The sequence below is a fragment of the Dendrobates tinctorius genome, unplaced genomic scaffold (genome assembly GCF_039654945.1).
Source record: "Dendrobates tinctorius isolate UK_male_01 unplaced genomic scaffold, ASM3965494v1 ptg000129l, whole genome shotgun sequence".
NCBI lineage: Eukaryota > Metazoa > Chordata > Amphibia > Anura > Dendrobatidae > Dendrobates > Dendrobates tinctorius.
The window spans coordinates 34967172-34991090 of record NW_027361797.1 but is presented as its reverse complement, the minus strand read 5'-3'; the positions used below and the strand labels follow the sequence as shown (position 1 = coordinate 34991090).

General features: G+C 43.1%; 1 protein-coding gene across 1 annotated transcript in view; it reads left to right on the top strand.

Annotated features, from left to right (window-relative positions):
- Positions 1 to 23919, top strand: part of TMC7 (transmembrane channel like 7) — a 55021-nt gene that overhangs the window by 16701 nt on the left and 14401 nt on the right. The window contains exons 2-7 of the mRNA XM_073542953.1: positions 3464 to 3701; positions 16759 to 16907; positions 17784 to 17945; positions 19363 to 19445; positions 21706 to 21851; positions 23456 to 23603. Coding sequence (XP_073399054.1) covers positions 3464 to 3701; positions 16759 to 16907; positions 17784 to 17945; positions 19363 to 19445; positions 21706 to 21851; positions 23456 to 23603 — 926 coding nt within the window. The remainder of the gene's footprint in view (positions 1 to 3463; positions 3702 to 16758; positions 16908 to 17783; positions 17946 to 19362; positions 19446 to 21705; positions 21852 to 23455; positions 23604 to 23919) is intronic.

Genomic DNA, 23919 nt, shown 5'->3' with positions numbered 1-23919 from the left:
TATTATTCATGTTAAAAAGGTTCTAAAACTTGCTCCGTGCTTATCAGGAAAAGTGCTGTTTCATCTCTGCTGCGTCTGTGTAGCGGTATATGCCTCCTGGTGCTGTAACTGGATCTGTATGCGTGTAACAAGAATGAGCCATAGTAAAGTGCTCACTACCGATCTCTGTCACTGTCTCTAGGGCTCACTGACAAGTTGCGGCAAGTCTCCATCCACGTTACTACTTTCTGATTCAATAGGATGTCACTAACATTGCTACTTACAACAGATGCAAAAATGTGCAGAATGATGAAAATTAAAGGGGTCGTCTCTGGATTTCTGACCCTCTTTCTATGCCTTATCAGGGCATATGGACATAACAGAAGTGTGTACCCTTCTATGTATTTAAAAAGCCACAGTATCTTATAAGATTTCCTCCTAAAGAACACTGCACGGAGCCAAGCGTTTGCTGGAACACATCAAGTCTGGAACCAGTTTTGTTGTCCCTCTGCCGTGTAGTCCACGACCATCCAGTACACTGTTTCCATATGTGGTGTAAGAGGGTCACTGGTGATGCACTTGTAGGGTGATATGTTTCATTGAGGTTATTAGCTTCAGTGATATGAACCTGGAAGTTTGGTCCAGCATGCTAAGTGCAGAGAGGGGTTAATCGGCCATGACAGGGCCTGGTTTATTGTGAGCAGCTGCAGAGTTTGGTGGGATGGCAGTTCACCATATCGCCACCCTAGAGTGTGGTCCAGGAGGTAGACGTTTAGTCCTGAACTCATTCATTGTGTTGCGATGAAGATGAGCCTACCTCCAGAGCTGTGCTCTTGGTAACCAGAGCTGTATTCTGTTTTCTGAGCAGGCGGACCCTACAGTTGTACGGACCGTATTGAGCGCTGTTTCTTTATGCCATTAAGACAAAATATACCTACTTTATGTTGAACTGGTTTACAAAGCGTGTTATTTGCATAAACCAGTTGAAGATTTAAATGAAAAGCATTTTTCTAACTACCTCGTTAAGCAGCCAAGGGAGCCCGTCTACCACAGTAGGTACAGCTGGCTTAGCTTGCTTAAAAGTATCGTTGAGGGAAGGACCTCTCTCATTAGAGAGATCGGCCATGTACGGAGTCTTATTGACAGTGCCCCATGAGAAATAAAAATGCAAGCTGGCTCGCTCCTAGACTTCATACGCAGCTGGTCTCCTTAAAAAGGTTATCTCAAATTCATCAGTGGGTACAATTTGTAAAGTGATTGTAAAGTTGTGGCCAAAAGTATTGACACCCCTGCAATTCTGTCACATAATACTCAGTTTCTTCCTGAAAATGATTGCAAACACAAATTCTTTGGTATTATTATCTTCAATTAATGTGTCTTAAATGAAAAAACACAAAAGAGAATGAAGCAAAAAGCAAAACATTGATCATTTCACACAAAACTCCAAAAATGGGCCAGACAAAAGTATTGGCACCCTCAGCCTAATACTTGGTTGCACAACCTTTAGCCAAAATAACTGCGACCAACCGCTTCCGGTAACCATCAATGAGTTTCTTACAATGCTCTGCTGGAATTTTAGACCTTTCTTCTTTGGCAAACTGCTCCAGGTCCCTGATATTTGAAGGGTGCCTTCTCCAAACTGCCATTTTTAGATCTCTCCACAGGTGTTCTATGGGATTCAGGTCTGGACTCATTGCTGGCCACCAGTCTCCAGTGCTTTCTCTCAAACCATTTTCTAGTGCTTTTTGAAGTGTGTTTTGGGTCATTGTCCTACTGGAAGACCCATGACCTCTGAGGGAGACCCAGCTTTCTCACACTGGGCCCTACATTATACTGCAAAATTTGTTGGTAGTCTTCTGACTTCATAATGCCATGCACACGGTCAAGCAGTCCAGTGCCAGAGGCAGCAAAGCAACCCCAAAACATCAGGGAACCTCCGCCATGTTTGACTGTAGGGACCGTGTTCTTTTCTTTGAATGCCTCTTTTTTTCTCCTGTAAACTCTGTGTTGATGCCTTTGCCCAAAAAGCTCTACTTTTGTCTCATCTGACCAGAGAACATTCTTCCAAAACGTTTTAGGCTTTTTCAGGTAAGTTTTGGCAAACTCCAGCCTGGCTTTTTTATGTCTCGGGGTAAGAAGTGGGGTCTTCCTGGGTCTCCTACCATACAGTCCCTTTTCCTTCAGATGCCGACGGATAGTACGGGTTGACACTGTTGTACCCTCGGACTGCAGGGCAGCTTGAACTTGTTTGGATGTTAGTCGAGGTTCTTTATCCAACATCCGCACAATCTTGCGTTGAAATCTCTTGTCAATTTTTCTTTTCCGTCCACATCTAGGGAGGTTAGCCACAGTGCCATGGGCTTTTGACTTCTTGATGACACTGCGCACGGTAGACACAGGAACATTCAGGTCTTTGGAGATGAACTTGTAGCCTTGAGATTGCTCATGCTTCCTCACAATTTGGTTTCTCAAGTCCTCAGACAGTTCTTTGGTCTTCTTTCTTTTCTCCATGCTCAATGTGGTACACACAAGGACACAGGACAGAGGTTGAGTCAACTTTAATCCATGTCAACTGGCTGCAAGTGTGATTTAGTTATTGCCAACACCTGTTAGGTGCCACAGGTAAGTTACAGGTGCTGTTAATTACACAAATTAGAGAAGCATCACATGATTTTTCGAACAGTGCCAATACTTTTGTCTCTTTTTTATGTTTGGTGTGGAATTATATCCAATTTGGCTTTAGGACAATTCTTTTTGTGTTTTTTCATTTAAGACAAATTAAATGAAGATAATAATAACAAAGAATTTGTGTTTGCAATCAATTTCAGGAAGAAACTGAGTAGTATCTGACAGAATTGCAGGGGTGTCAATACTTTTGGCCACAACTGTACTTATTATTAAAAATCCTCTCCGTTTTTAAAGACCGAGAGGTTTTTAATTTGATAATGTACAGCTTGATGCCTAGATTAGCGGCCACCCTACAGTTCATGCTTAGACGGTTATCTAGGCATGGAGAGTGCAGCTTGCTCACACCTCTCTGAATCTGGCTGGTTCCGGGAAGCTTCGGTCCTCTGCGCCTCTTCCATGCTGCAGATCTTTCTCTGGGAGAGGGCACAGATCGGACCAGCGGTGCGACCATGCCACTGTCGATTTTTCAGAAGCACACCACCCCCATCAAGTAGGAAGTCAGGAGCGAAACTCCATATTGAAACAACCCCATTAACGAGAGCCAGGACCCAGCATCAAGAGTGTTTTATTTGTCTAGTAAAAAAATTTGCTTTTTACTGATGAGGGGCAAATACCCTGAAACAGCCATGTGCAGATTGTGTACGTGTTGGCTAAGGCTGGTTATGTTGCATGGGTCGGGCAATGACGTCTAGAGTGGCTACGATCAATACATAAAGTATATAAAGGTCACTGCTGCGAGATAATTGGTAACATAACCTGTAAGTTCAGCAATGAAGTATAGCTTTTTGTATTTCAGATGTCTTTCTCCCGGAAGGAAGCGCGGTCACTCCTAACCAATTCTTACACGAGTTACCAAGTTACCAGACCCTGGTGCGAAGAAAACCATCCAATTATGGAACGATGGAATCGAGGAGAAGCACGCGGCCGAAAATTTCACTGGCTCGGGGGCTAAGTCATATAGAGGCTACGGAGGCCGAGCTCAGTACTCCGCCACGAGAGTTTGCCCTCAGCATGCAGGAAAAAAGAAGATTGAGGTTATTATTGCTGATGCTTATGGCTACATGCATGGCTGTATTTCCAGGAAAATGATTAATTGTGCTCCCCTATGAAGAAGTTTAAAAACAAAAAGTTTTAAAAATTATTTAGTCCTCGTTCACACGTTCAGTATTTTACATCAGTATCTGTAAGCCAAAACCAGGAGAGGAACATTTAGAGGAATCCATTAATAGAAACACGTCACCACTTCTGCATTTTTCTCCCACTCCTGGTTTTCGCTTGGAAATACTCAAGTAAAACACTTGCCAAATATTCAACATGTGAACATTGTCTAAAGATTAAAAAAAAAACACTCTGCTTTTCTTTTCCCCAGTTAAAGGGAATCTGTCACCCCTTTTTCGAATATGAGCTGCCGGCACTGACTTCAGGGGCTTATCTACAGCATTCTGTAATGCTGTAGATAAGCCCCCAATGTAACCTGAAAGAGAAGAAAAAAGAGTTATATTATACCCCCTGGGGGGGGCGGTCTGGTCCGATGGGTGTCGCCGTCCGACGCCTCCCATCTTCATACGATCCCGCCACCTTCGCACCTCAGGACTCTGCTCTACCCTCAACAGGGCAGAGCAGTGCGCCTGCTCAGGAGCCGCGATGGGAAGGAAGAAGAGGACGGCATTGTGTGAAGATGGGAGGCACCGGACCGCGACACCCGTCGGACCGGACCGCCCCCCCCCGGTGAGTATAATCTAACTAGTTTTTCTTATCTTTCAGGTTACAGTGGGGGCTCATCTACAGCATTACAGAATGCTGTAGATGAGCCCCTGATGTCAGTGCCAGCAGCTCATAGTTGAAAAAAGGGGTGACAGATTCCCTTTAAAAATAAAGAAATGATGACAAAAAACATATTTGGCATTGCCACGTTCCTAAACGTTTGATCTATCAACATATAAAATGGTTTCACCCACAGGGTAAGCATTGTAAAGGAATAAATAAAAATCAAAAAGCCAAAATTGATGAATTTGGTCGCTTTGCCTCCCATAAATATATAAATGATTAACAGCTCATATGTACTGCAAAATGGTACCATCGAAAACTAAAGCTTGGCACTCAAAATACAAGCCCTGATCGACTTACATAGACAGAAAAGTGCGGGTTTTAGAAAAATGGCAACACTAACTATTTATTTTATTTATTTTTTTTTTTTGCAAAATTATTAATTTTTTAAGCCAATTAAATGGTGAAAAGTAATATCAGTGTAATCAAACTGACATGGAGACTCGTCAGGTCATTTTTTTTTTGTATTTTTTTTTCTTTATTATATAAAAACTAAGGCTATGTGAACACGCTGCGGATTCACCTGCGGGTTTTTCCGCGCGGATCCGCAGGTAAAACCGCAGGTAAAGTGACCTGCGGTTTTGCCCTGCGGTTTCACACCTCTACTATGTTAAAGGTGTGAAACCGCTGCGGAATCCGCACAAACAATTGACATGTAAACCGCAGCAAAAATGCGCGGAAAAAAACGCAGCGTGAGCACAGCGGATTTGAAATGCCATAGGCTTACATGGTACTGTACTTGGTCTGCGGAACTGCTGCATTTCCGCAGGGCCAAAAACGCTGCGGAAACGCAGCAGAATCCGCAACGTGTGCACATAGCCTAAGAGCAACGTACGTATAACATTTAACGTTTTCCTCAACATTTATCTGTAAGCACTTAAGCAGTAACTAAATTAAAAGGAAAGATTAAGTCGCATTGGCCATATTGTCATTGCTTGTGGTCAAAATAAAGTGGTGTTCCTGATGAGATGTTACTATCACATTTTGTCTTGAGGGAAAGGGCAGTCATGCAGATATCAAAAATATATTTTAATTTCCCATTTAAAAAAAAAAAAAATCTTTTGCACATTCAATCAATTGCACGTGTTTCGTTAATCCATTCCCTAATATACGGTGTTCTGTCGCCTTTCCAATATCTCGGGATTAAGGTTTTGGTTGCATTTATAAAATGAAAAGTGTGTGTGGGGGTTATAGCTGCTGCTTGTACAATTGGTACGGAAAGTATTCAGACCCCTTTAAATTTTTCACTCTTTGTTTCATTGCAGCCATTTGGTATATTCAAAAAAGTTCATTTTTTTTCTCATTAATGTACACTCTGCACGCCATCTTGACTGAAAAAAAACTGAAATGTAGAAATTTTTTCAAAGAAGAAAAGTTGAAATATCACATGGTCATAAGTATTCAGACCCTTTGCTCAGTATTGAGTAGAAGCACCTTTTGCGCTAGTACAGCCATGAGTCTTCTTGGGAATGATGGAAAAAGATTTTCACACCTGGATTTGGGGATCCTCTGCCATTCTTCCTTGCAGATCATCTTCAGTTCCATCGGGTTGGATGGTGAACGTTGGTGGACAGCCATTTTCAGGTCTCTCCAGAGATGCTCAATTGGGTTTAGGTCAGGGCTCTGGCTGGGTCAGTCAAGAATGGTTACAGAGTTGTTCTTTGGCTGTGTGCTTAGGGTCATTGTCTTGTTGGAAGGTGAACCTTCGGCCAAGTCTGAGGTCCAGAGCACTCTGGAAGAGGTTTTCATCCAGGATATCTCTGTACTTGGCCGCATTCATGTTTTCTTCAACTGCAACCAGTCGTCCTGTCCCTGCAGCTGAAAAACACCTCCATAGCATAATGTGCCACCACTATGTTTCACTGTTGGGATTGTATTGGGCAGGTGATGAGCAGTGCCTGGTTTTCTCCACACATACTGCTTAGAATTATCACCAAAACATTCTATCTTCGTCTCATCAGACCAGAGAATCTTATTTCTCATAGTCTGGGAGTCTTTCATGTGCTTTTTAGCAAACTCTATGCGGGCTTTCATATGTCTAGCACTGTGGAGAGGCTTCCATCGGGCAACTCTGCCATAAAGGCCCGAGTGGTGGAGGGCTGCAGTGATAGTTGACTTTGTGGAACTTTCTCCCATCTCCCTACTGCATCTGTGGAGCTCAGCCACAGTGATCTTGGGGTTCTTCTTTACCTCTCTCACCAAGGCTCTTCTCCCATGATTGCTCAGACTGGCCTGACGGCCAAGTCTAGGAAGACTTCTGGTGGTCCCAAACTTCTTCCATTTAAGCATTATGGAGGCCAATGTGCTCTTAGGACCCTTGAGCACTGCATAAACTCTTTTGTAACCTTGGCCAGATCTGTGCCTTGCCACAATTCTGTCTCTGAGCTCCTTGGCCAGTTCCTTTGACCTCATGATTCTCATTTGGTCTGACATGCACTGTGAGCTGTGAGGTCTTATATAGACAGGTGTGTGCCTTTACAAATCAAATCCTATCAGTTAAATTAAACATACTTATGACCATGTGATATTTAGTTTTTTATTTTTTAACAAATGTCTACATTTCTGGGGGGTTTTCAGTCAAGATGGGGTGCAGAGTGTACATTAATGAGAAAAAAAATGAACTTTTTTGAATTTACCAATTGGCTGCAATGAAACAAAGAGTGAAAAATTTAAAGGGGTCTGAATACTTTCAGTACCCACTGTATATTGGATAAGTTTAGTATAATTAATGTCTCTGTTAAATATCAGTTCAGTTTTACATAGTAAAAAAATGAAGCCCCCCAAAAATCTGGGTTTATTCCTCATTTTAGTATGCTTTGATTTTTTTTTTAGTTTCTCAGTACTTTATATGGTCAAATGAATGGTGTCGCTTAAAAATGCAACTTGTCCCACAAAAAATTAGCCCTCCTAAGTGTATATCAATGGAAAAATAAATTTCCTATTGTTCTACTGAAGAAGTGGGGAAAAAAACTTGTATAGTGGCTGCAGCGGGGTACTTCATTGAAATATGCATGGATCTGCAGTACCCATCCGCAGCCACTATACAGTTGATGGCGCTGTGGAGTTCTGCAGTTGATAACACTACCGCTACCCTGTGTTGCTGCATAGGTGAATTTAGTGAATTCATTATGCAGGTAGTTGCCGATGGATGGGATTCCAATGGCCATGAACTTTACATTGATGCTGACTGATCCTTCCAAGTTAGATTATTTAGTGGTTGTCACCACAGTGTGAATTAATAAGCAATGGCTTTCAATGCGAGTAGATCTTATGCTACATGATATGTAAGTGGCTCATTTTCATTAGAACAGACGTCTATTATTCCAAAATGCCCTTGTATTCCATTGTTTTCTGATTTGTAGCCGAGCCAGAAATGAAAGCTCTGTGTACTACAGTGTGTCTTTATGACACAGAGAACAATGGAGTCATGACTGCAGCAAAGTTTGCAGATCTTTTCTTTGTGTGTGTGAATCTAGATAGATAGAGATATATCGGGTTTTCCTGAAAATGGGAAAAAGGTCTTACATTATTTTTGCTCTGAAAGCTGGGTTAGGTCTTAATTTCAGGGGATGTCTCATTTTTTCTCCATGAACAACAATACACATTTATTCTTGAGTAAAAAAAATAACATGATCAGATTTGAATGAAAGTTTATCACATCCACACATATCTACAAAAGTACTTCACACACATACACGTGTATGTGTGTGTGTGTGTATATGTAGTGTGTGTGTGTGTATATATATATAATATATATATACCGTATATACTCGAGTATAAGCTGACCCGAGTATAAGTCGAGGCACCTAATTTTGCCACGGAAAACTGGGTAAGCTTATTGACTCTAGTATAAGCTGGGTATGCATTGTCCCCTCATCCCTGTCCTGGTATGTGTGGCTCCCCCTTTTGTATGGATGGCTTCTCCGTCCTCCTCCTGTTGTATGCATTGCTCCTCCGTCCTCCCCTTTTTTATGCATGGCTCCTCCGTCCTTCCCCTGTTGTATGCATGGCTCCTCCTCCCTCCCCTTGTTGTATGCATGGCTCCTCCATCTTCCCCCCTGCTGTATGTATGGCTCGGCGTCCTCCCCCTGTCCTCCCCGTCATACTCGCCCCCTCCTGGCGCGGTCTCTGCACTTCCCTGCTTCAGTCTCCAGCGCCAGCTGCTTCTTCCTGTATTCAGCGGTCACGTGGTACCGCTCATTAAGTTAATGAATATGCGCTCCACGCCTATGGGAGTGGAGTCGCTTGCATATTACTTTAATGAGCGGTACCACGTGACCGCTGAATACAGGAAGAAGCTGCTGTTGCCGGAGACCATTGGAGAAGCAGGGAAGTGCAGAGACCACGCCAGGAGGGGGAGAGTATGATGTGACAGCCGCCGACTCCTGCCTCTCCCCCTCCCCGCCGACCCCCTGGGACAATGACTCGTGTATAAGCCGAGAGGGGCACTTTCAGCCTAAAAAAAATGGGCTGAAAATCTTGGCTTATACACGAGTATATATGGTGTATGTGTATATATATGTATGTGTGTATATATAGAATATATATATATATATACAGTGCCTACAAGTAGTATTCAACCCCCTGCAGATTTAGCAGGTTTACACATTCGGAATTAACTTGGCATTGTGACATTTGGACTGTAGATCAGCCTGGAAGTGTGAAATGCACTGCAGCAAAAAAGAATGTTTTTCTTTGTTTAATTTTTTTTTAAATTGTGAAAAGTTTATTCAGAGGGTCATTTATTATTCAACCCCTCAAACCACCAGAATTCTGTTTGGTTCCCTAAAGTATTAAGAAGTATTTCAGGCACAAAGAACAATGAGCTTCACATGTTTGGATTAATTATCTCTTTTTCCAGCCTTTTCTGACTATTTAAGACCCTCCCCAAACTTGTGAACAGCACTCATACATGGTCAATATGGGAAACACAAAGGAGCATTCCAAGGCCAACAGAGACAAGATCGTGGAGGGTCACAAGGCTGGCAAGGGGTACAAAACCCTTTCCAAGGAGTTGGGCCTACCTGTCTCCACTGTTGGGAGCATCATCCGGAAGTGGAAGGCTTATGGAACTACTGTTAGCCTTCCACGGCCTGGACAGCCTTTGAAAGTTTCCTCCCGTGCCGAGGCCAGGCTTGTCCGAAGAGTCAAGGCTAGTGTTGAGCATTCCGATACCGCAAGTATCGGGTATCGGCCGATACTTGCTGTATCGGAATTCCGATACCGACTTCCGATATTTTTTCAATATCGGAATTCGGCATCGGAATCGGAAGTTCAGTTGATTGACGGCCTGACGTCATCATGATGCGCGGTGTGTGCGCATCATGATGCGCCGTCATTTCGGGCCTTCCGGGGGTCTCTGCCGGCCTGCCGGGGGGCTGTGCCGGCCTGCCGGGGGCTGTGTGGACTGCCCGGGGTCTCTGCCGGCCTGCCGGGGGGCTGTGCCGGCCTGCCGGGGGGCTGTGCACCCTGTGGGGGTCTGTACCGGCCTGCCGGGGGGCTGTGCTGATGTCCGGGGGTCTGTGCAAGCATCGTCCGATGGGACTACAAGTCCCATCGGGCGATGCCTGCTACCATGACAGTGATTGACACATTAGCCAATGATGGGACAGTAGTAGTCCCATCATCCGGCTAATGTGTTAAATGTTAAAAAAAAAAAAAAAAAAAAATACTACTTACATACTACATATATACTACATACATACTACATGCATGCTACATACATACTACATGCTACATACATACTACATGCATGCTACATACATACTACATACATACTACATACATACTACATGCATGCTACATACATACTACATGCATGCTACATACATACTACATGCTACATACATACTACATGCATACTACATATATACTACATACATACTACATACATGCTACATACATACTGCATGCTACATACATACTACATACATACTACATACATACTACATGCATGCTACATACATACTACATGCTACATACATACCACATACATACTACATGCATGCTACATACATACTACATGCTACATACATACCACATACATACTACATACATGCTACATATATACTACATGCATGCTACATACATACTACATATATACTACATGCATGCTACATACATACTACATACATACCACATATATACTACATACATACAATACATACATAGACATACAGTACATATAACATAGAGTAACATACTTACCAATACTTGTCACATTGTTCCCCGAAGCCATTGTCTTTCCGGAATAAATATTAACATAACAAACCACAAAAATACTCACCCACGATCCGAAGCAGTCCACGAGTGTGTCCCACGACGATCTTGGGTAGAGAACTGCAGCATCAGATGATGCTGCCGTTCTCTACGGGCTGCAGGAATCCAATGACGGAAGGTAGGTATCCTTCCGCACTGTATTCCTCCGCCACTTAAAAAAAAAAAAGTCCCTAGTCTCACTTTATGCCATTGCTGCGTGGGAATTTCCCACACAGCAATGGCATAAAGTGAGACTAGGGACTTTTTTTTTTTTTAAGTGGCGGAGGAATACAGTGCGGAAGGATACCTACCTTCCGTCATTGGATTCCTGCAGCCAGTAGAGAACGGCAGCAACAGCTGATGCTGCAGTTCTCTACCCAAGATCGTCGTGGGACACACTCGTGGACTGCTTCGGATCGTGGGTGAGTATTTTTGTGGTTTGTTATGTTAATATTTATTCCGGAAAGACAATGGCTTCGGGGAACAATGTGACAAGTATTGGTAAGTATGTTACTCTATGTTATATGTACTGTATGTCTATGTATGTATTGTATGAATGTATTGTATGTATGTAGTATATATGTGGTATGTATGTAGCATGCATGTAGCATGCATGTAGTATATATGTAGTATGTATGTAGCATGCATGTAGTATATATGTAGTATGTATGTAGCATGTAGTATGTATGTAGCATGCATGTAGTATATATGTAGTATGTATGTAGCATGTAGTATGTATGTAGCATGCATGTAGTATATATGTAGCATGCATGTAGTATGTATGTAGCATGCATGTAGTATATATGTGTTATGTATGTGGTATGTATGTAGCATGTATGTAGCATGCATGTAGTATGTATGTAGTATATATGTAGTATGTATGTAGCATGTAGTATGTATGTAGTATGTATGTAGCATGCATGTAGCATGCAGTATGTATGTAGCATGCATGTAGTATATATGTAGTATGTATGTAGCATGTAGTATGTAGCATGCATGTAGTATATATGTAGTATGTAGCATGTAGTATATATGTAGCATGCATGTAGTATATATGTGTTATGTATGATGCATGTAGTATGTATGTAGTATATATGTAGTATGTATGTAGCATGCAGTATGTATGTAGCATGCATGTAGTATATATGTAGTATGTATGTTGCATGTAGTATGAATGTAGCATGTATGTAGTATGTAGTATGAATGTAGCATGTATGTAGTATGCATGTTGTATGTATGTAGCATGTAATTTTTTTTTATTTTTTTTTTTTTACATTTAACACATTAGCCGGATGATGGGACTACTACTGTCCCATCATTGGCTAATGTGTCAATCACTGTCATGGTAGCAGGCATCGCCAGATGGGACTTGTAGTCCCATCGGACGATGCCTGCACAGACCCCCGGAGCCTGCACAGCCCCCCGGCAGGCCGGCACAGCCCCCCGGCAGGCCGGCACAGCCCCCCGGAGCCGGCACAGCCCCCCGGCAGGCCGGCACAGCCCCCCGGCAGGCCGGCACAGCCCCCCGGAGCCTGCACAGACCACCGGCAGGCCGGCACAGACCACCGGAGCCTGCACAGACCCCCTGGCAGGCCGGCACAGCCCCCCGAAAGGCCCGTACAGACCCCAGAGAGGCTGTACAAGGGCAGGAAAGGGTTTTTCTTATTCCGATACCGGAAGTCCCATAGACTTGAATGGGACTTCCGGTATCGGAATCGGCGATACCGATACTTTTTTTAAAGATCGGCCGATACCATCCGATACGATACTTTGAAGTATCGGACGGTATCGCTCAACTCTAGTCAAGGCTAACCCAAGGACAACAAGGAAGGAGCTCCGGAAAGATCTCATGGCAGTGGGGACATTGGTTTCAGTCAATACCATAAGTAACGTACTCCACCGCAATGGTCTCCGTTTCAGACGAGCCCGTAAGGTACCTTTACATTCAAAGCGTCATGTCAAGGCTCGTCTACAGTTTGCTCATGATCACTTGGAGGACTCTGAGACAGACTGGTTCAAGGTTCTCTGGTCTGATGAGACCAAGATCGAGATCTTTGGTGCCAACCACACACGTGACGTTTGGAGACTGGATGGCACTGCATACGACCCCAAGAATACCATCCCTACAGTCAAGCATGGTGGTGGCAGCATCATGCTGTGGGGCTGTTTCTCAGCCAAGGGGCCTGGCCATCTGGTCCGCATCCATGGGAAGATGGATAGCACGGCCTACCTGGAGATTTTGGCCAAGAACCTCCGCTCCTCCATCAAGGATCTTAAGATGGGTCGTCATTTCATCTTCCAACAAGACAACGACCCAAAGCACACAGCCAAGAAAACCAAGGCCTGGTTCAAGAGGCAAAAAATCAAGGTGTTGGAGTGGCCTAGTCAGTCTCCTGACCTTAACCCAATTAAAAACTTGTGGAAGGAGCTCAAGATTAAAGTCCACATGAGACACCCAAAGAACCTAGATAACTTGGAGAAGATCTGCATGGAGGAGTGGGCCAAGATAACTCCAGAGACCTGTGCCGGCCTGATCAGGTCTTATAAAAGACGATTATTAGCTGTAATTGCAAACAAGGGTTATTCCACAAAATATTAAACCTAGGGGTTGAATAATAATTGACCCACACTTTTATGTTTAAAATTTTTTAACATTTAACTGAGCAACATAACTTTTTGGTTTGTAAGATTTATGCATCTGTTAATAAATCCTGCTCTTGTGTGAAGTTTGAAGGCTCTAACTTATTTGCATCTTATCAAACCTGCTAAATCTGCAAGGGGTTGAATACTACTTGTAGGCACTGTGTATATATATATATATATATATATATATATAGTGAGGTAGCGCTGTCATCTAAGTTAGGGGATCCTCGCTAGGCAGCGAATAAAACACATCCGGCACCAGGTTTTCATAAACCAAACATAGTCCATGCGGTTTATTCAGTAGCATAAACCCATAGAAGCAGCATAGCTTCATAACAACTGCATAGCGTCCATTATAATGCTTCACTCTGGTTATCAATGTCCAGTACGCAGGCTCTCTTAGCCTCACAATTATCTCACCCACGTCAGGGCTCCTCATGGTTCCTTTATCATGCAGCCGACATTCATTCCCTCCAGGGAACTCTCAGGCACACATCACCACTACTCACAGCGTCCACACGTGCTGTCAGGCAGGAAGCCCCATCTCAGCAGGACCTTCCAGACTGGACCAACCGGGTCCAAGCATTCACCACATGTGACCTACCCTGGCCACATTATATGGTCTATAGCCACGCCCACAGGGTCACATGACTATGACCTCATCATAGGTCCTTCACACACTCACATAGCCTTTTACTACAGGTGTTTTCAGACCCACCCCTGGGTGGGTTTGTAGGTAACCAGATCCACCCAACTCTCTAGTTACCTGGAGACTTCTCCCTTACACTTTGAAACAACACCTCAGCAATAGCATTGCTGATCAATACGCATACCTAAGTCTCCATCTCAAAGCCACCCACTTTGAGATACACAACGGCCACTCAATACTCTGCCATTCATCCTTTCCCCTGGGACCTCCACACAGCGTCCCCTAGCGGACACAGTGGTTACTACACCACTATATATATATATATATATATATATATATATATATATATATATATATATAAGCAAAAAAAACTGGAACAGCACCAAAGCAATACCTTATTGAAGTACACGCTTCCCCAACCAGTGTTCAATTGGCATAGCAGGATAAGTAGCAAAAACAGGGAAACAGCACATGAAGTAAAAAGGTGAACTGTAATGTCCAGTGGCGTGGCAACGTTTCTGATGTGAAATGTGAAAAAGGATTTCACATCCGAAACGTTGCCACGCCATTGGGCATTTCAGTTCACCTTTTTTACTTCATGTGCTGTTTCCCTGTTTTTTGCTATATATGTGTGTGTGTGTATATATCACACACACACACATATATATATACTAGCTGAAGAGCCCGGCATTGCTCGGGCATAGTAACTAACTGTGGTTAGTTATAACAAATGATAATGATTATCCTCCATCTCATAGTCCAGTGCTTATACGGGGCTTTGCGTGTGGAGTGAGTGTGGCTATGTGGAGTGGACGGGGCTTGATACACACACACACTCATTTTTATATACGGTATATAGAAGATATGTATGTATGTTGTATGTGTATATATATATATATATATATATATATATATATATATATATATATATACATGCGCGCGCACACATACATACACGTACACACACATCCACATATACCCATATATCCATACTTATATACACACACACACACTGCACACAAGATGCATACCAGCCTGTCTCGTCTTCGATTCCTCTAGACTCCCACAGTTAAAGGACCGTTGATGACATCATGCTAGAAATGCTGGGGGCCCTTAGAAGTTGCCCAGTTACGCCTCCCCCACCACCACCTAACGCCAACCCTGACTATAATTAGGGCTTATTTTTGGAGTAGGGTTTATATTTCAAGCATATTCCATTAATCCTGGAAAACCATACTAGGGCTTATTCTGGGACCAATAGACTTACCAGTATATGGTACCATTAAAAATGAAAGCTCTCCACTCAAAACAATGAGCTCTCACCCGGTTCCATCAACGGAAGAAGTCTTTGAATATGGCAACCCGAACTGAAGTATAGGCTGTGTTCACAATTTGCATTTTTTATGCGTTTTTTTTTCTCCTGCAGAAAGCAACTTGCTTCAAAAAAGAAAGTTCGGCTTAGTTTTTGCAGTGTGTTTGTCATTCTGCATTTGTCTCTTGTGCATGCTGATAAAAGTTTAGTGCATAAAAATAAATTCTGATTCTATGTTTTGGCTCCAAAAGCGCAGCAAAAACTGATACCTGCATTTTTGCAGCGTTTTTTGCTCCACCCATTGCTTTCAGTGGGTGAAAAACACTGAAAGAAGTGACATGCTGTATTTTGCAAAAAACAAGGTTTTGTTCATAATGCTGAGGACAAAAAAAACAAGCTGTGTGCGTGAGAGTTCTGAAATCTCATAGACTTTACTGGTGGTGTAAAACACAGCTGAAAATATGCATAAAAAGCGCAACATGTGCGCATAACCGTATTTGTATATTTATTTTTTAACCACTAAAACCTAAAAAAAATAAGCTACCGGTATTTAATTTTGGTATCGTCCTGAAGACTCATGTAGCCATGTCATTGTTATTACACAATGATTGCCGCTTTTTTTTCCCGTATATTATAAGACAAACGTTTAAATTCCAAACTACAACCTGTCCCTCCAAAAAAAAGAAATGCAAGCTCTTATACGGCCATGTCGAAAGAAAAGTAGAAAGGGCTATGGCTTTTGGAAGAATGGAGAGAAAAAAAAACAAAGGTACAAAGTGAAAAATTGCCATGTGATGAAGGAGTTAAGGGGCGTTCTTTCCCACCATTAGGCCGGGGTCAGACTTGCGCACGAGTCTCGCATGTCAATACCCGGCACTGCCGCCGGCACTCGGGACCGAAGTGTGCGGCCGCATGTCTTTCTATGGAGCCGCACGCTCCGCTCCCGGTTGCCGGCGGCAGTGCCGGGTATTGAGATTCGAGACTCGTGCGAGTTTATCGCAAGTCTGACCCCGGCCATAGTCTATCTCTAGGAATGGCAGGATCTCCAAATTGAAGGTGCCACAATCCCGGTACAGTGCTGTGGTCTCTTGGCAGCTTTTCCTTGCCCATCTGCGTCCCCCCACCACCTACTGTGCTGGGGGCTACAACAGTCTCATTCACTTACATGGAGCGCTGGAGCGGGTGATCGGCAGCGCTGCGGTGTACTGATCAGATCCTAGTAATGCGCCTTGACGTTGCAACATGGGAACCGCTCTTCTAATGACGGGACCAGATGGCGTTTTCCGCTTGCAGGTCAGGCAATGACGTTAATATGATTTTTGCAGCTTGTTTTATAGGAAAATAGTAATTACTATCTTATGAAAATTTCTCTTTATTTGTGTTCATTTTTTTTTTTTTTCAGGGATGAACAAGTGATGTATTCCCAGCAAACCAGAGGCTGGACTCTTTGGAAAGACAACACTAGAAACTTTAGCAAAAAATTCCACTATGATTCTTTAGCCTTTCTAAAGCAACTGTGGCTCTGGCGGTCCAATATTCACGATATTGAGGGTAAGTGTAAGAGGCGACTCGATCAATCATGTGAGCGGACCTTGGACTATTTCCTCTGGTAACAACACACCGGCTATTTGTAAAGAATGACTTTCGCAAGTTGAGACTCCTACCCCTCAGTCGGTGACGGTTCATAGCCGGGCAACCGGAGAGTAAGCGGGTGAAATGCAAGACTAGAACTGCATCATACACCATAAAGCTGTGTGCCCATCCTCTCTTCCTTTGCCAAGGTGCTGGCGGCATGGTCCTCGGCTGACAGCTCGGCTTTAAAGGGCTAGTCCATGATTAGAAAATAAAGGGATTTGCTTGTACTAAATTGACCGTAGGAATGGTTCATTCTGTTACATCACTCTACAGCGGCTTAGCAATCATTGACTTTTATACCTGAGCCCATACACCGTATACAGCGTCAGTGCAAATATGAGACCCCTGTTCTATCAATCAGTGTGGTCCCAGCAGTCTTATTTCCTTCCCCTGCCCCCAAATTCAACTTATTCTACTTAGAGTACCTATGTTATATACTTATGTTTCATGCTAAGTTCACTCGCTCAGGTATTGATATGGATTTCGGTCCGGATTCTGTGCCGAATTCACATCAAATCGGCTGATGGTCAGCATCCAGTGCAAGTGAATATGGTGTTTAATTCCCATCCACATGCAGCAGAAATAATCTATATAGAATATTGACCTGGTATTTGGACTATGACCGCTATCCCCTCATCAGCTTTGTGATAAGTTTTAGTTTTTGGATAGTGATTTTAATGTAGCCTTAAAAGATATTGTATCTGTAACGCGCTCACATGCTCTAATCTAGCTTGATAAAATCTATGTAAAGAAGTTTTATCCCTTCTAACCATCGTTTATCGTTACTTTTAGGGAAATTTGGTACCGGCATTGGATCTTACTTCTCGTTTCTGAGATTTGTGGTGCTGCTGAATTTTGTCATTTTCCTTTTGATGTTCTGTTTTACCACCCTGCCACTTATCATTTCTAAAATGGAAGTTTTCAACAGCACCCAAATAGTGTCCTCCAGTGTTGGTAAGGAACATGTTTTCTTTTTGTTATATAGGAGGTTGTGTCTTCATTATAAATTGTAGAAACAAGCAACTTTACAAGTTACTACTTACTAAAAATCCTCTCCGTCCTCAAACTGAGGGATGTTTAGTTTTGTGCGTTGCTCAGTTCCTAGGTCACCAGCCACCGTCGCAATCAGAAGTGGACGTGCCCCTAAATAAGGAATAAAGCACTTACAAGCTCTTTGATATGGAGCTTGCTGATCACTGGATCTGGCCAGCTTCAGTCCCCCTGGGTTCCTTCGATGCTGCCCAGGCAAAGCTGCCTCCTACGTGCAGCGTGGGAAAAGGCACAATTCAAACCAGTGATGTGATGATGTTGGTGGTTCATCATGCAGGAGCACATCGCTCCCCATCAAGCAGGGAGCCTGAAGGCGGTGGAACGGTGCGCTCATGAAGTTCTATCATTAGAACAAATCAGAACCATGGTATTATGACTCAATCTAATCCAAAGTATAGACACATTAGGTTTGATTCATCAACACCGGCGTCGTTCACGCTGGTCATGATGCGTGGACGTACTGGAGTCAGATGCTCCTAATTCACGCCTTTTCATAAGTCAGGAGCGTCTGACTAGTGGTGTGCTCATCCGTGCTCCTCGCCACAAATCTTAGGCCTGTTTCACACTTCAGTTTTAGAGAGAGAGAGAGATTTTTGTTTCCTCTTCTCTGGCCGCCAGAAATGATTTCAAATTTCCTCCTGACTTCATTCCTCCGGGCATGCGCTGAATAAAAATGCGGATCCTTCACTACAAAAAACGTTACATGGTCCATCCAGGCATCTCGGCGGACGCAAAAAAATTGACGGATCCGCAAAAAAACGGATCCAACGGATGGCCATCCGTCAAGATCCGCCGGTAATGCAAGTCAATGGGGAAAAAAACGGATCCGCCAAAAAAAATGGCGGATCCGTTTTTTTGCAAAAACGGCGGGTTTTGACTGATGGTCAAAAACGGAAGTGTGAAACAGGCCTTACTCCAGTTGGGGATTGGAGTGAGATTTTCTGGAGTAGGAAATGCTACAACCTGCCATGAATTAAATGAGCTGTGGCATCCCGCTGGTGTGGAAATGTCAAAAGTCGCATAACTTGGAAATGCCCCAACATTTTGAGACTTTTCAAAGCTTTTACGCCAAAATTGTGGTGTAACAGCTTTAATGAGTCGTGCCCAATGTAAGTATATGGTATGTTTTCTAATACCATGCTGCAGGCCCCTAGGTACATAATCCTGATCCTGAATATTCTGTGTGCCTTATATACCTGATCACGATCTTCTGGACGGTGATTTAAAGAAGTAAACACTCAGTTACAGAGATTGCCCCAATTGTTTGCTCTGCTTTTTACGGATATGGAATTTTGCCTAATATTTATTTTCCCGTTTTCAGAGACTGAATGTTCAAACTACTCCCCACCTAGCCGAGTACTAAAATATTTCTACACTAATATTGTGGATCTGCTGTCTGGAACGGTAGGTGTCCGGCCGCCTTGGTTATTGGAAGACCTCCTTTCTCTTTTTTCCGTTTTGATTCAATAAGAAATGGAGATGTCCGTGAAACTGTAGTACAAGAAGCTCAGAAGCTTTCCAGTACCTACTACGTACAGAGGTGTTACAGCAATGATATTGATAAACGTCTCATGCCTTAGACCCCCACTGATCACGAAAATGAGGGTCTCGAGCCCCAGTTCTCCATCCAAGTGGCTTTCTCCGTCAGTCCTATAGATGATAAAAGGAGCAGCAGTGCACATGCCGAACCATGCCATTCAGTCCGGAGATGCAGGAGCTCGGGACCCCCCTCCTAGAGATCAGTGGGGATCCCAGTGATTAGGCATGTGTAACCTTTTCTAGTGATAAACTCCATTCTTGGGGAACCACTTTCTGACATGGTGAACCTGATGTTAGCTATACATCTGAACGGCAGGTTCTAATGTCAGGTGTGTTTGCCCCCATGAGTTATAGCCTGGCAACTTGTTCCATGCCACCCCTTGGAAAGCCCTGACGTATCATTGCTTCACAGCACTTGGTTGTTTCCAGCCCTGCTATAACTATAGCGTCAGTCTGCAGACTTGTTTTAGTATTTGAATAGCTGGGGGGAATCGTTGGGGTCCGAGTGGTTGTGCCTTCACCAGCTTAATATCTATCACTTATCCAGTGGACTAATGTTAAATCTTTGAGCTTGTCTTTAGTTCAGCCATCACGTTATGTTACATGAATGATCTCCCTACCATTGATGATATAGTTCTTAAGAAAAAGGTGAAAGTGACACTGCCGCAATAAGTGAGTCTTTATAGATGATAGTTTACAGGGTTATTCCCATCTCGGATTTTCATGGCTATAGTTATAGAAAGACTATAGAACAGCCAAAACGCGTCGTTTATGATCTGATTTAATGGATGAAATCTTGGAAAATAATTTCATCAGACGTGAGTCTCGGTCTTTGTATTACTATATGCAAGTGTGTCGTCATCCGTTGACATGGCTGTCTTAAGAGTACCAACTGGAAGGACGTGTGGATTGAATGTCATGGCTGAGAGAGATCTAAGGGGTAAGGTTTCTCCCTGTAGAGCGTGACCGTATGAGGAGACTTAAACGCTTGTGCAGAGAGGATGAGGATTTGAGCTCTAGTGCCACATATTGGAAGTAGCAATCTTAACCGTCAATATCGACCCTTTACGCAAGATGTTTAAGTCCCCTCATACTGGCGTGTCACTTTCCACAAGGAGAATCGTTACCCCTTAGATCCCAGTCATCGCCTCTCACCTAGCCAAATGAGATCTCATTCTTTGCACCGACGAGGAGGCAATAACCCGAAACACGTGTCCGCAAATTTAGATTCTGGTTTGTGCTTTTATCCTAAGTCATATGGCAAGGCTCATTAAGGGGTCGATATTGACTTGTAGGATTGATACTTTCAATAGGTGGCGCTAGAGTTCAAGTCCTTTTCCTCTCTAAAGAGACAGTTTGCATTTATGGCTGAGACAGAAATCGCTGCTTCTAGGTCCCAGCGGGAAGAGGTGGGCTTATGAAAAATCGCCAAGTGCAGCTGCGCTATGTTGTTTATATAGCTCTCTTAGAAATAAATTGAAAGTGAGGAAACTGCATAGCAAAATGAGCTGTACATAACTGCTGAGTTGTGGAAACGGCAGAGCTCATTGTAGTATGCGGAGTGCATAACTCCCATTCATTTGTAGGGGAGTTAAATAAAACCTATAGCGCAGCTGTTTTTGTAAGTCCACATTTGGGGGTCGTGACTATGGACATAACTCTTTTAATAGTGTTTTCCACCACATTACTGTGAATGGCTAGGTCATCAATATCAGATTGGTGAGGGTCGGACACACAACACACTGGCAATTCAGCTCCTTGCAGAGACGGCCGAGGCCAGATGTAAACAATGTGTGGATCGGAACATCGCCGTTCCATCACACTGTTCAGTGGTCGCTGCTCAGTAAGGTGATCAGCTCCTAAAATATTAGTTGCTGATCTGCAGTAACTGGTAGCGACAACTACACAGTATGAATTGAGCTCTGGTGTTCCTTCCTGAACTGCATACATCTGGCCACTAAAAAAGCTGATCGGTGGGACTGCGGAGTGTTGGACATCCACCAAACTGATATTGATGACCTACTCTAAGCATAAGTCAGCAATAGCAAAGTAGTGGAAAACCTCTCTAGAATGAACCTTTAGATATTAGTGTTGATATCATTCTGAAAATGTGCTTCTCTTTCAGGGTTTTCTTGAAGTTACTTATCTGTTCTATGGATTCTACACCATAGACTCAGTCACCGTTTACAATTTCAAGTACCGTCTTCCACTAGCCTATGTACTAGTCACAATCGTCTACCTGTTATTAAGCATCTTCTGGATTGTGAAGAGGTAATGTTGTCGTTTTCTATGACATTTTGTATATAAGTTACATTCTATTAACAAGGCACAGCGTCGAAACGCGTGTAGGGGACCCAGTCACACACTTATGCTTGGGTAATTATTTCTCTAAAAACTTTATCTACCTCCTTCTGCTCTTTGCACTTTACCTTATTTTTATGCTCAGTACATATATGGACTAGGATTTACACCTTCCCCTCCGGCTTTCTGGTGCTATTTACTATGTATTGTCTCATATATTGGCACGTTTAAGCTGTTTACTCTCTCTTATTGTCCTTTGTACTTTATGCAATTTTTGGAGGTTGCATTGCAATTTACAGTATCCCAAGCTTATCTTCTGTGTTGTGTTCTGCTGCATTGCTTCAGCTGGTCAATTTTTTTATAACTTATTTTAATAATTATTATTCCGTAAACTTTTGCATTTTATCCTCATTCATGGTCTCGCTTGCACTATTTTTTTTGTATATGATCCATAATTGTATTTCTGTGCTTGACCCCTTGTCCTCTATTATCCCATTTGGGTATACTTTAGGTTGCCTTTGGTGTTCAATTTAGGTATATTCTATTAACACTAGAGATGAGCCGATTAAATCGCGAGACCGGTCCAGTGTTGAGATCAGTGGTACCTGGCCGTTAGACAGGAGGCCCAAGAATCTAACTTTCGGCAACCCCAATGCAGCAGTGCTGGCGCCTCGTCATCTGTGCGACGTGAGGCTAGACCAGATTTCCTGCGAATTGATCCACTCGTATCTAATTAGTACTTATTAAATTTACATTTGAAGCGATATTGCAAAAATAGCAATCACGATAATATTGGTTTCATATGTTCTGATAATGGTTAGTCAAGGAAATCCATGTATTGGGAAAACTACAGGCTGATACTAAATTTCAAGTATACATGCGTGAGAAATAATTGAAACAATAAAATCATCTTTTAAAAAAAATATTTGAAGAAAACTCATAGGCTGTGTTATACCCAAGATCCAGGATGAGGTTGATGATTAAACACCCATGATCACCTGGTGAGCGATCTTTATGCCGCCACCACCATACATATTTTAGTCCATGTTGGATGATGGTCGCTCAGCCTTGGCGATGCAATTTTCATAATGCCAGATGGTGGCAAATGATAAATCTAGCTCTGTGCTTTCCTACAAAGATCCTTCTTGGATTAGCAGCTATCGGGTGAAAATTTTAAGTGTGGCCAAAGACTTTCCAGTCTGGGTGGGTGTCACAGTCCTAAATATGCTATGATTGCAGCGAACGCAGAGAGAAGAAGAAATGACTAGTGATGAGCGAGCGTGCTCGGATAAGGTGTTATCCGAGCACGCTCATGTCTTAATTGAGTATTTTCGGCGGGCTCGAAAAATAGGCTCAAGTCGCCGCAACTGCATGTTTAGAACCGCAACACATGCAAGGATTTCCTGTTGTTAGACAATCCCCGCATGTGTTGCAGCTGTCGGACAGTCGCGAGACATGCAGCCGCGAGGACTCGAGCATATTTTTCGAGCACGCTTAAATGCTCAAGCACGTTCGCTCGTCACCAGAAATGACTACTAAGAACTTGACGTTTTGTTTTTGCATGTTCTCTCCAGGGCAGTGGAAGGCTTTAAACGCAGCCTTGTACATGACGAAGACAGATTTCAGAGCTTCTGCAATAAAATATTTGCCGGCTGGGATTTCTGTATTAAAGACCAGTACTATGCTCGTCTGAAGCACAGCACTCTGCTGCACGAGTTACAGGCGAGTGACACGTAGCCAAGGACTCTTTTTGTTTGCTATGTCATGAATTCGTTTCTTATTCTGCCTTAAAAGACAATGGAAAAGTCTTCATCCTCACCTTTATCCGGTATCATACAGCTGACACCCCTCTGCAATTTCCAGGATTGCAAATGTAAGTGGCTAGACCGAGGGAGCGAGCGCACCCTGCCATCTCATAGCCCCCTGTGATGCGATTGTGGGGTGCCAATGCATTTTTATGGTAGCTGAGGGCCTAACAATGACACTTTCTGGCTGCCATCTTACTATATGTATTCTGTCTTGATAATGTAAAAAAAAC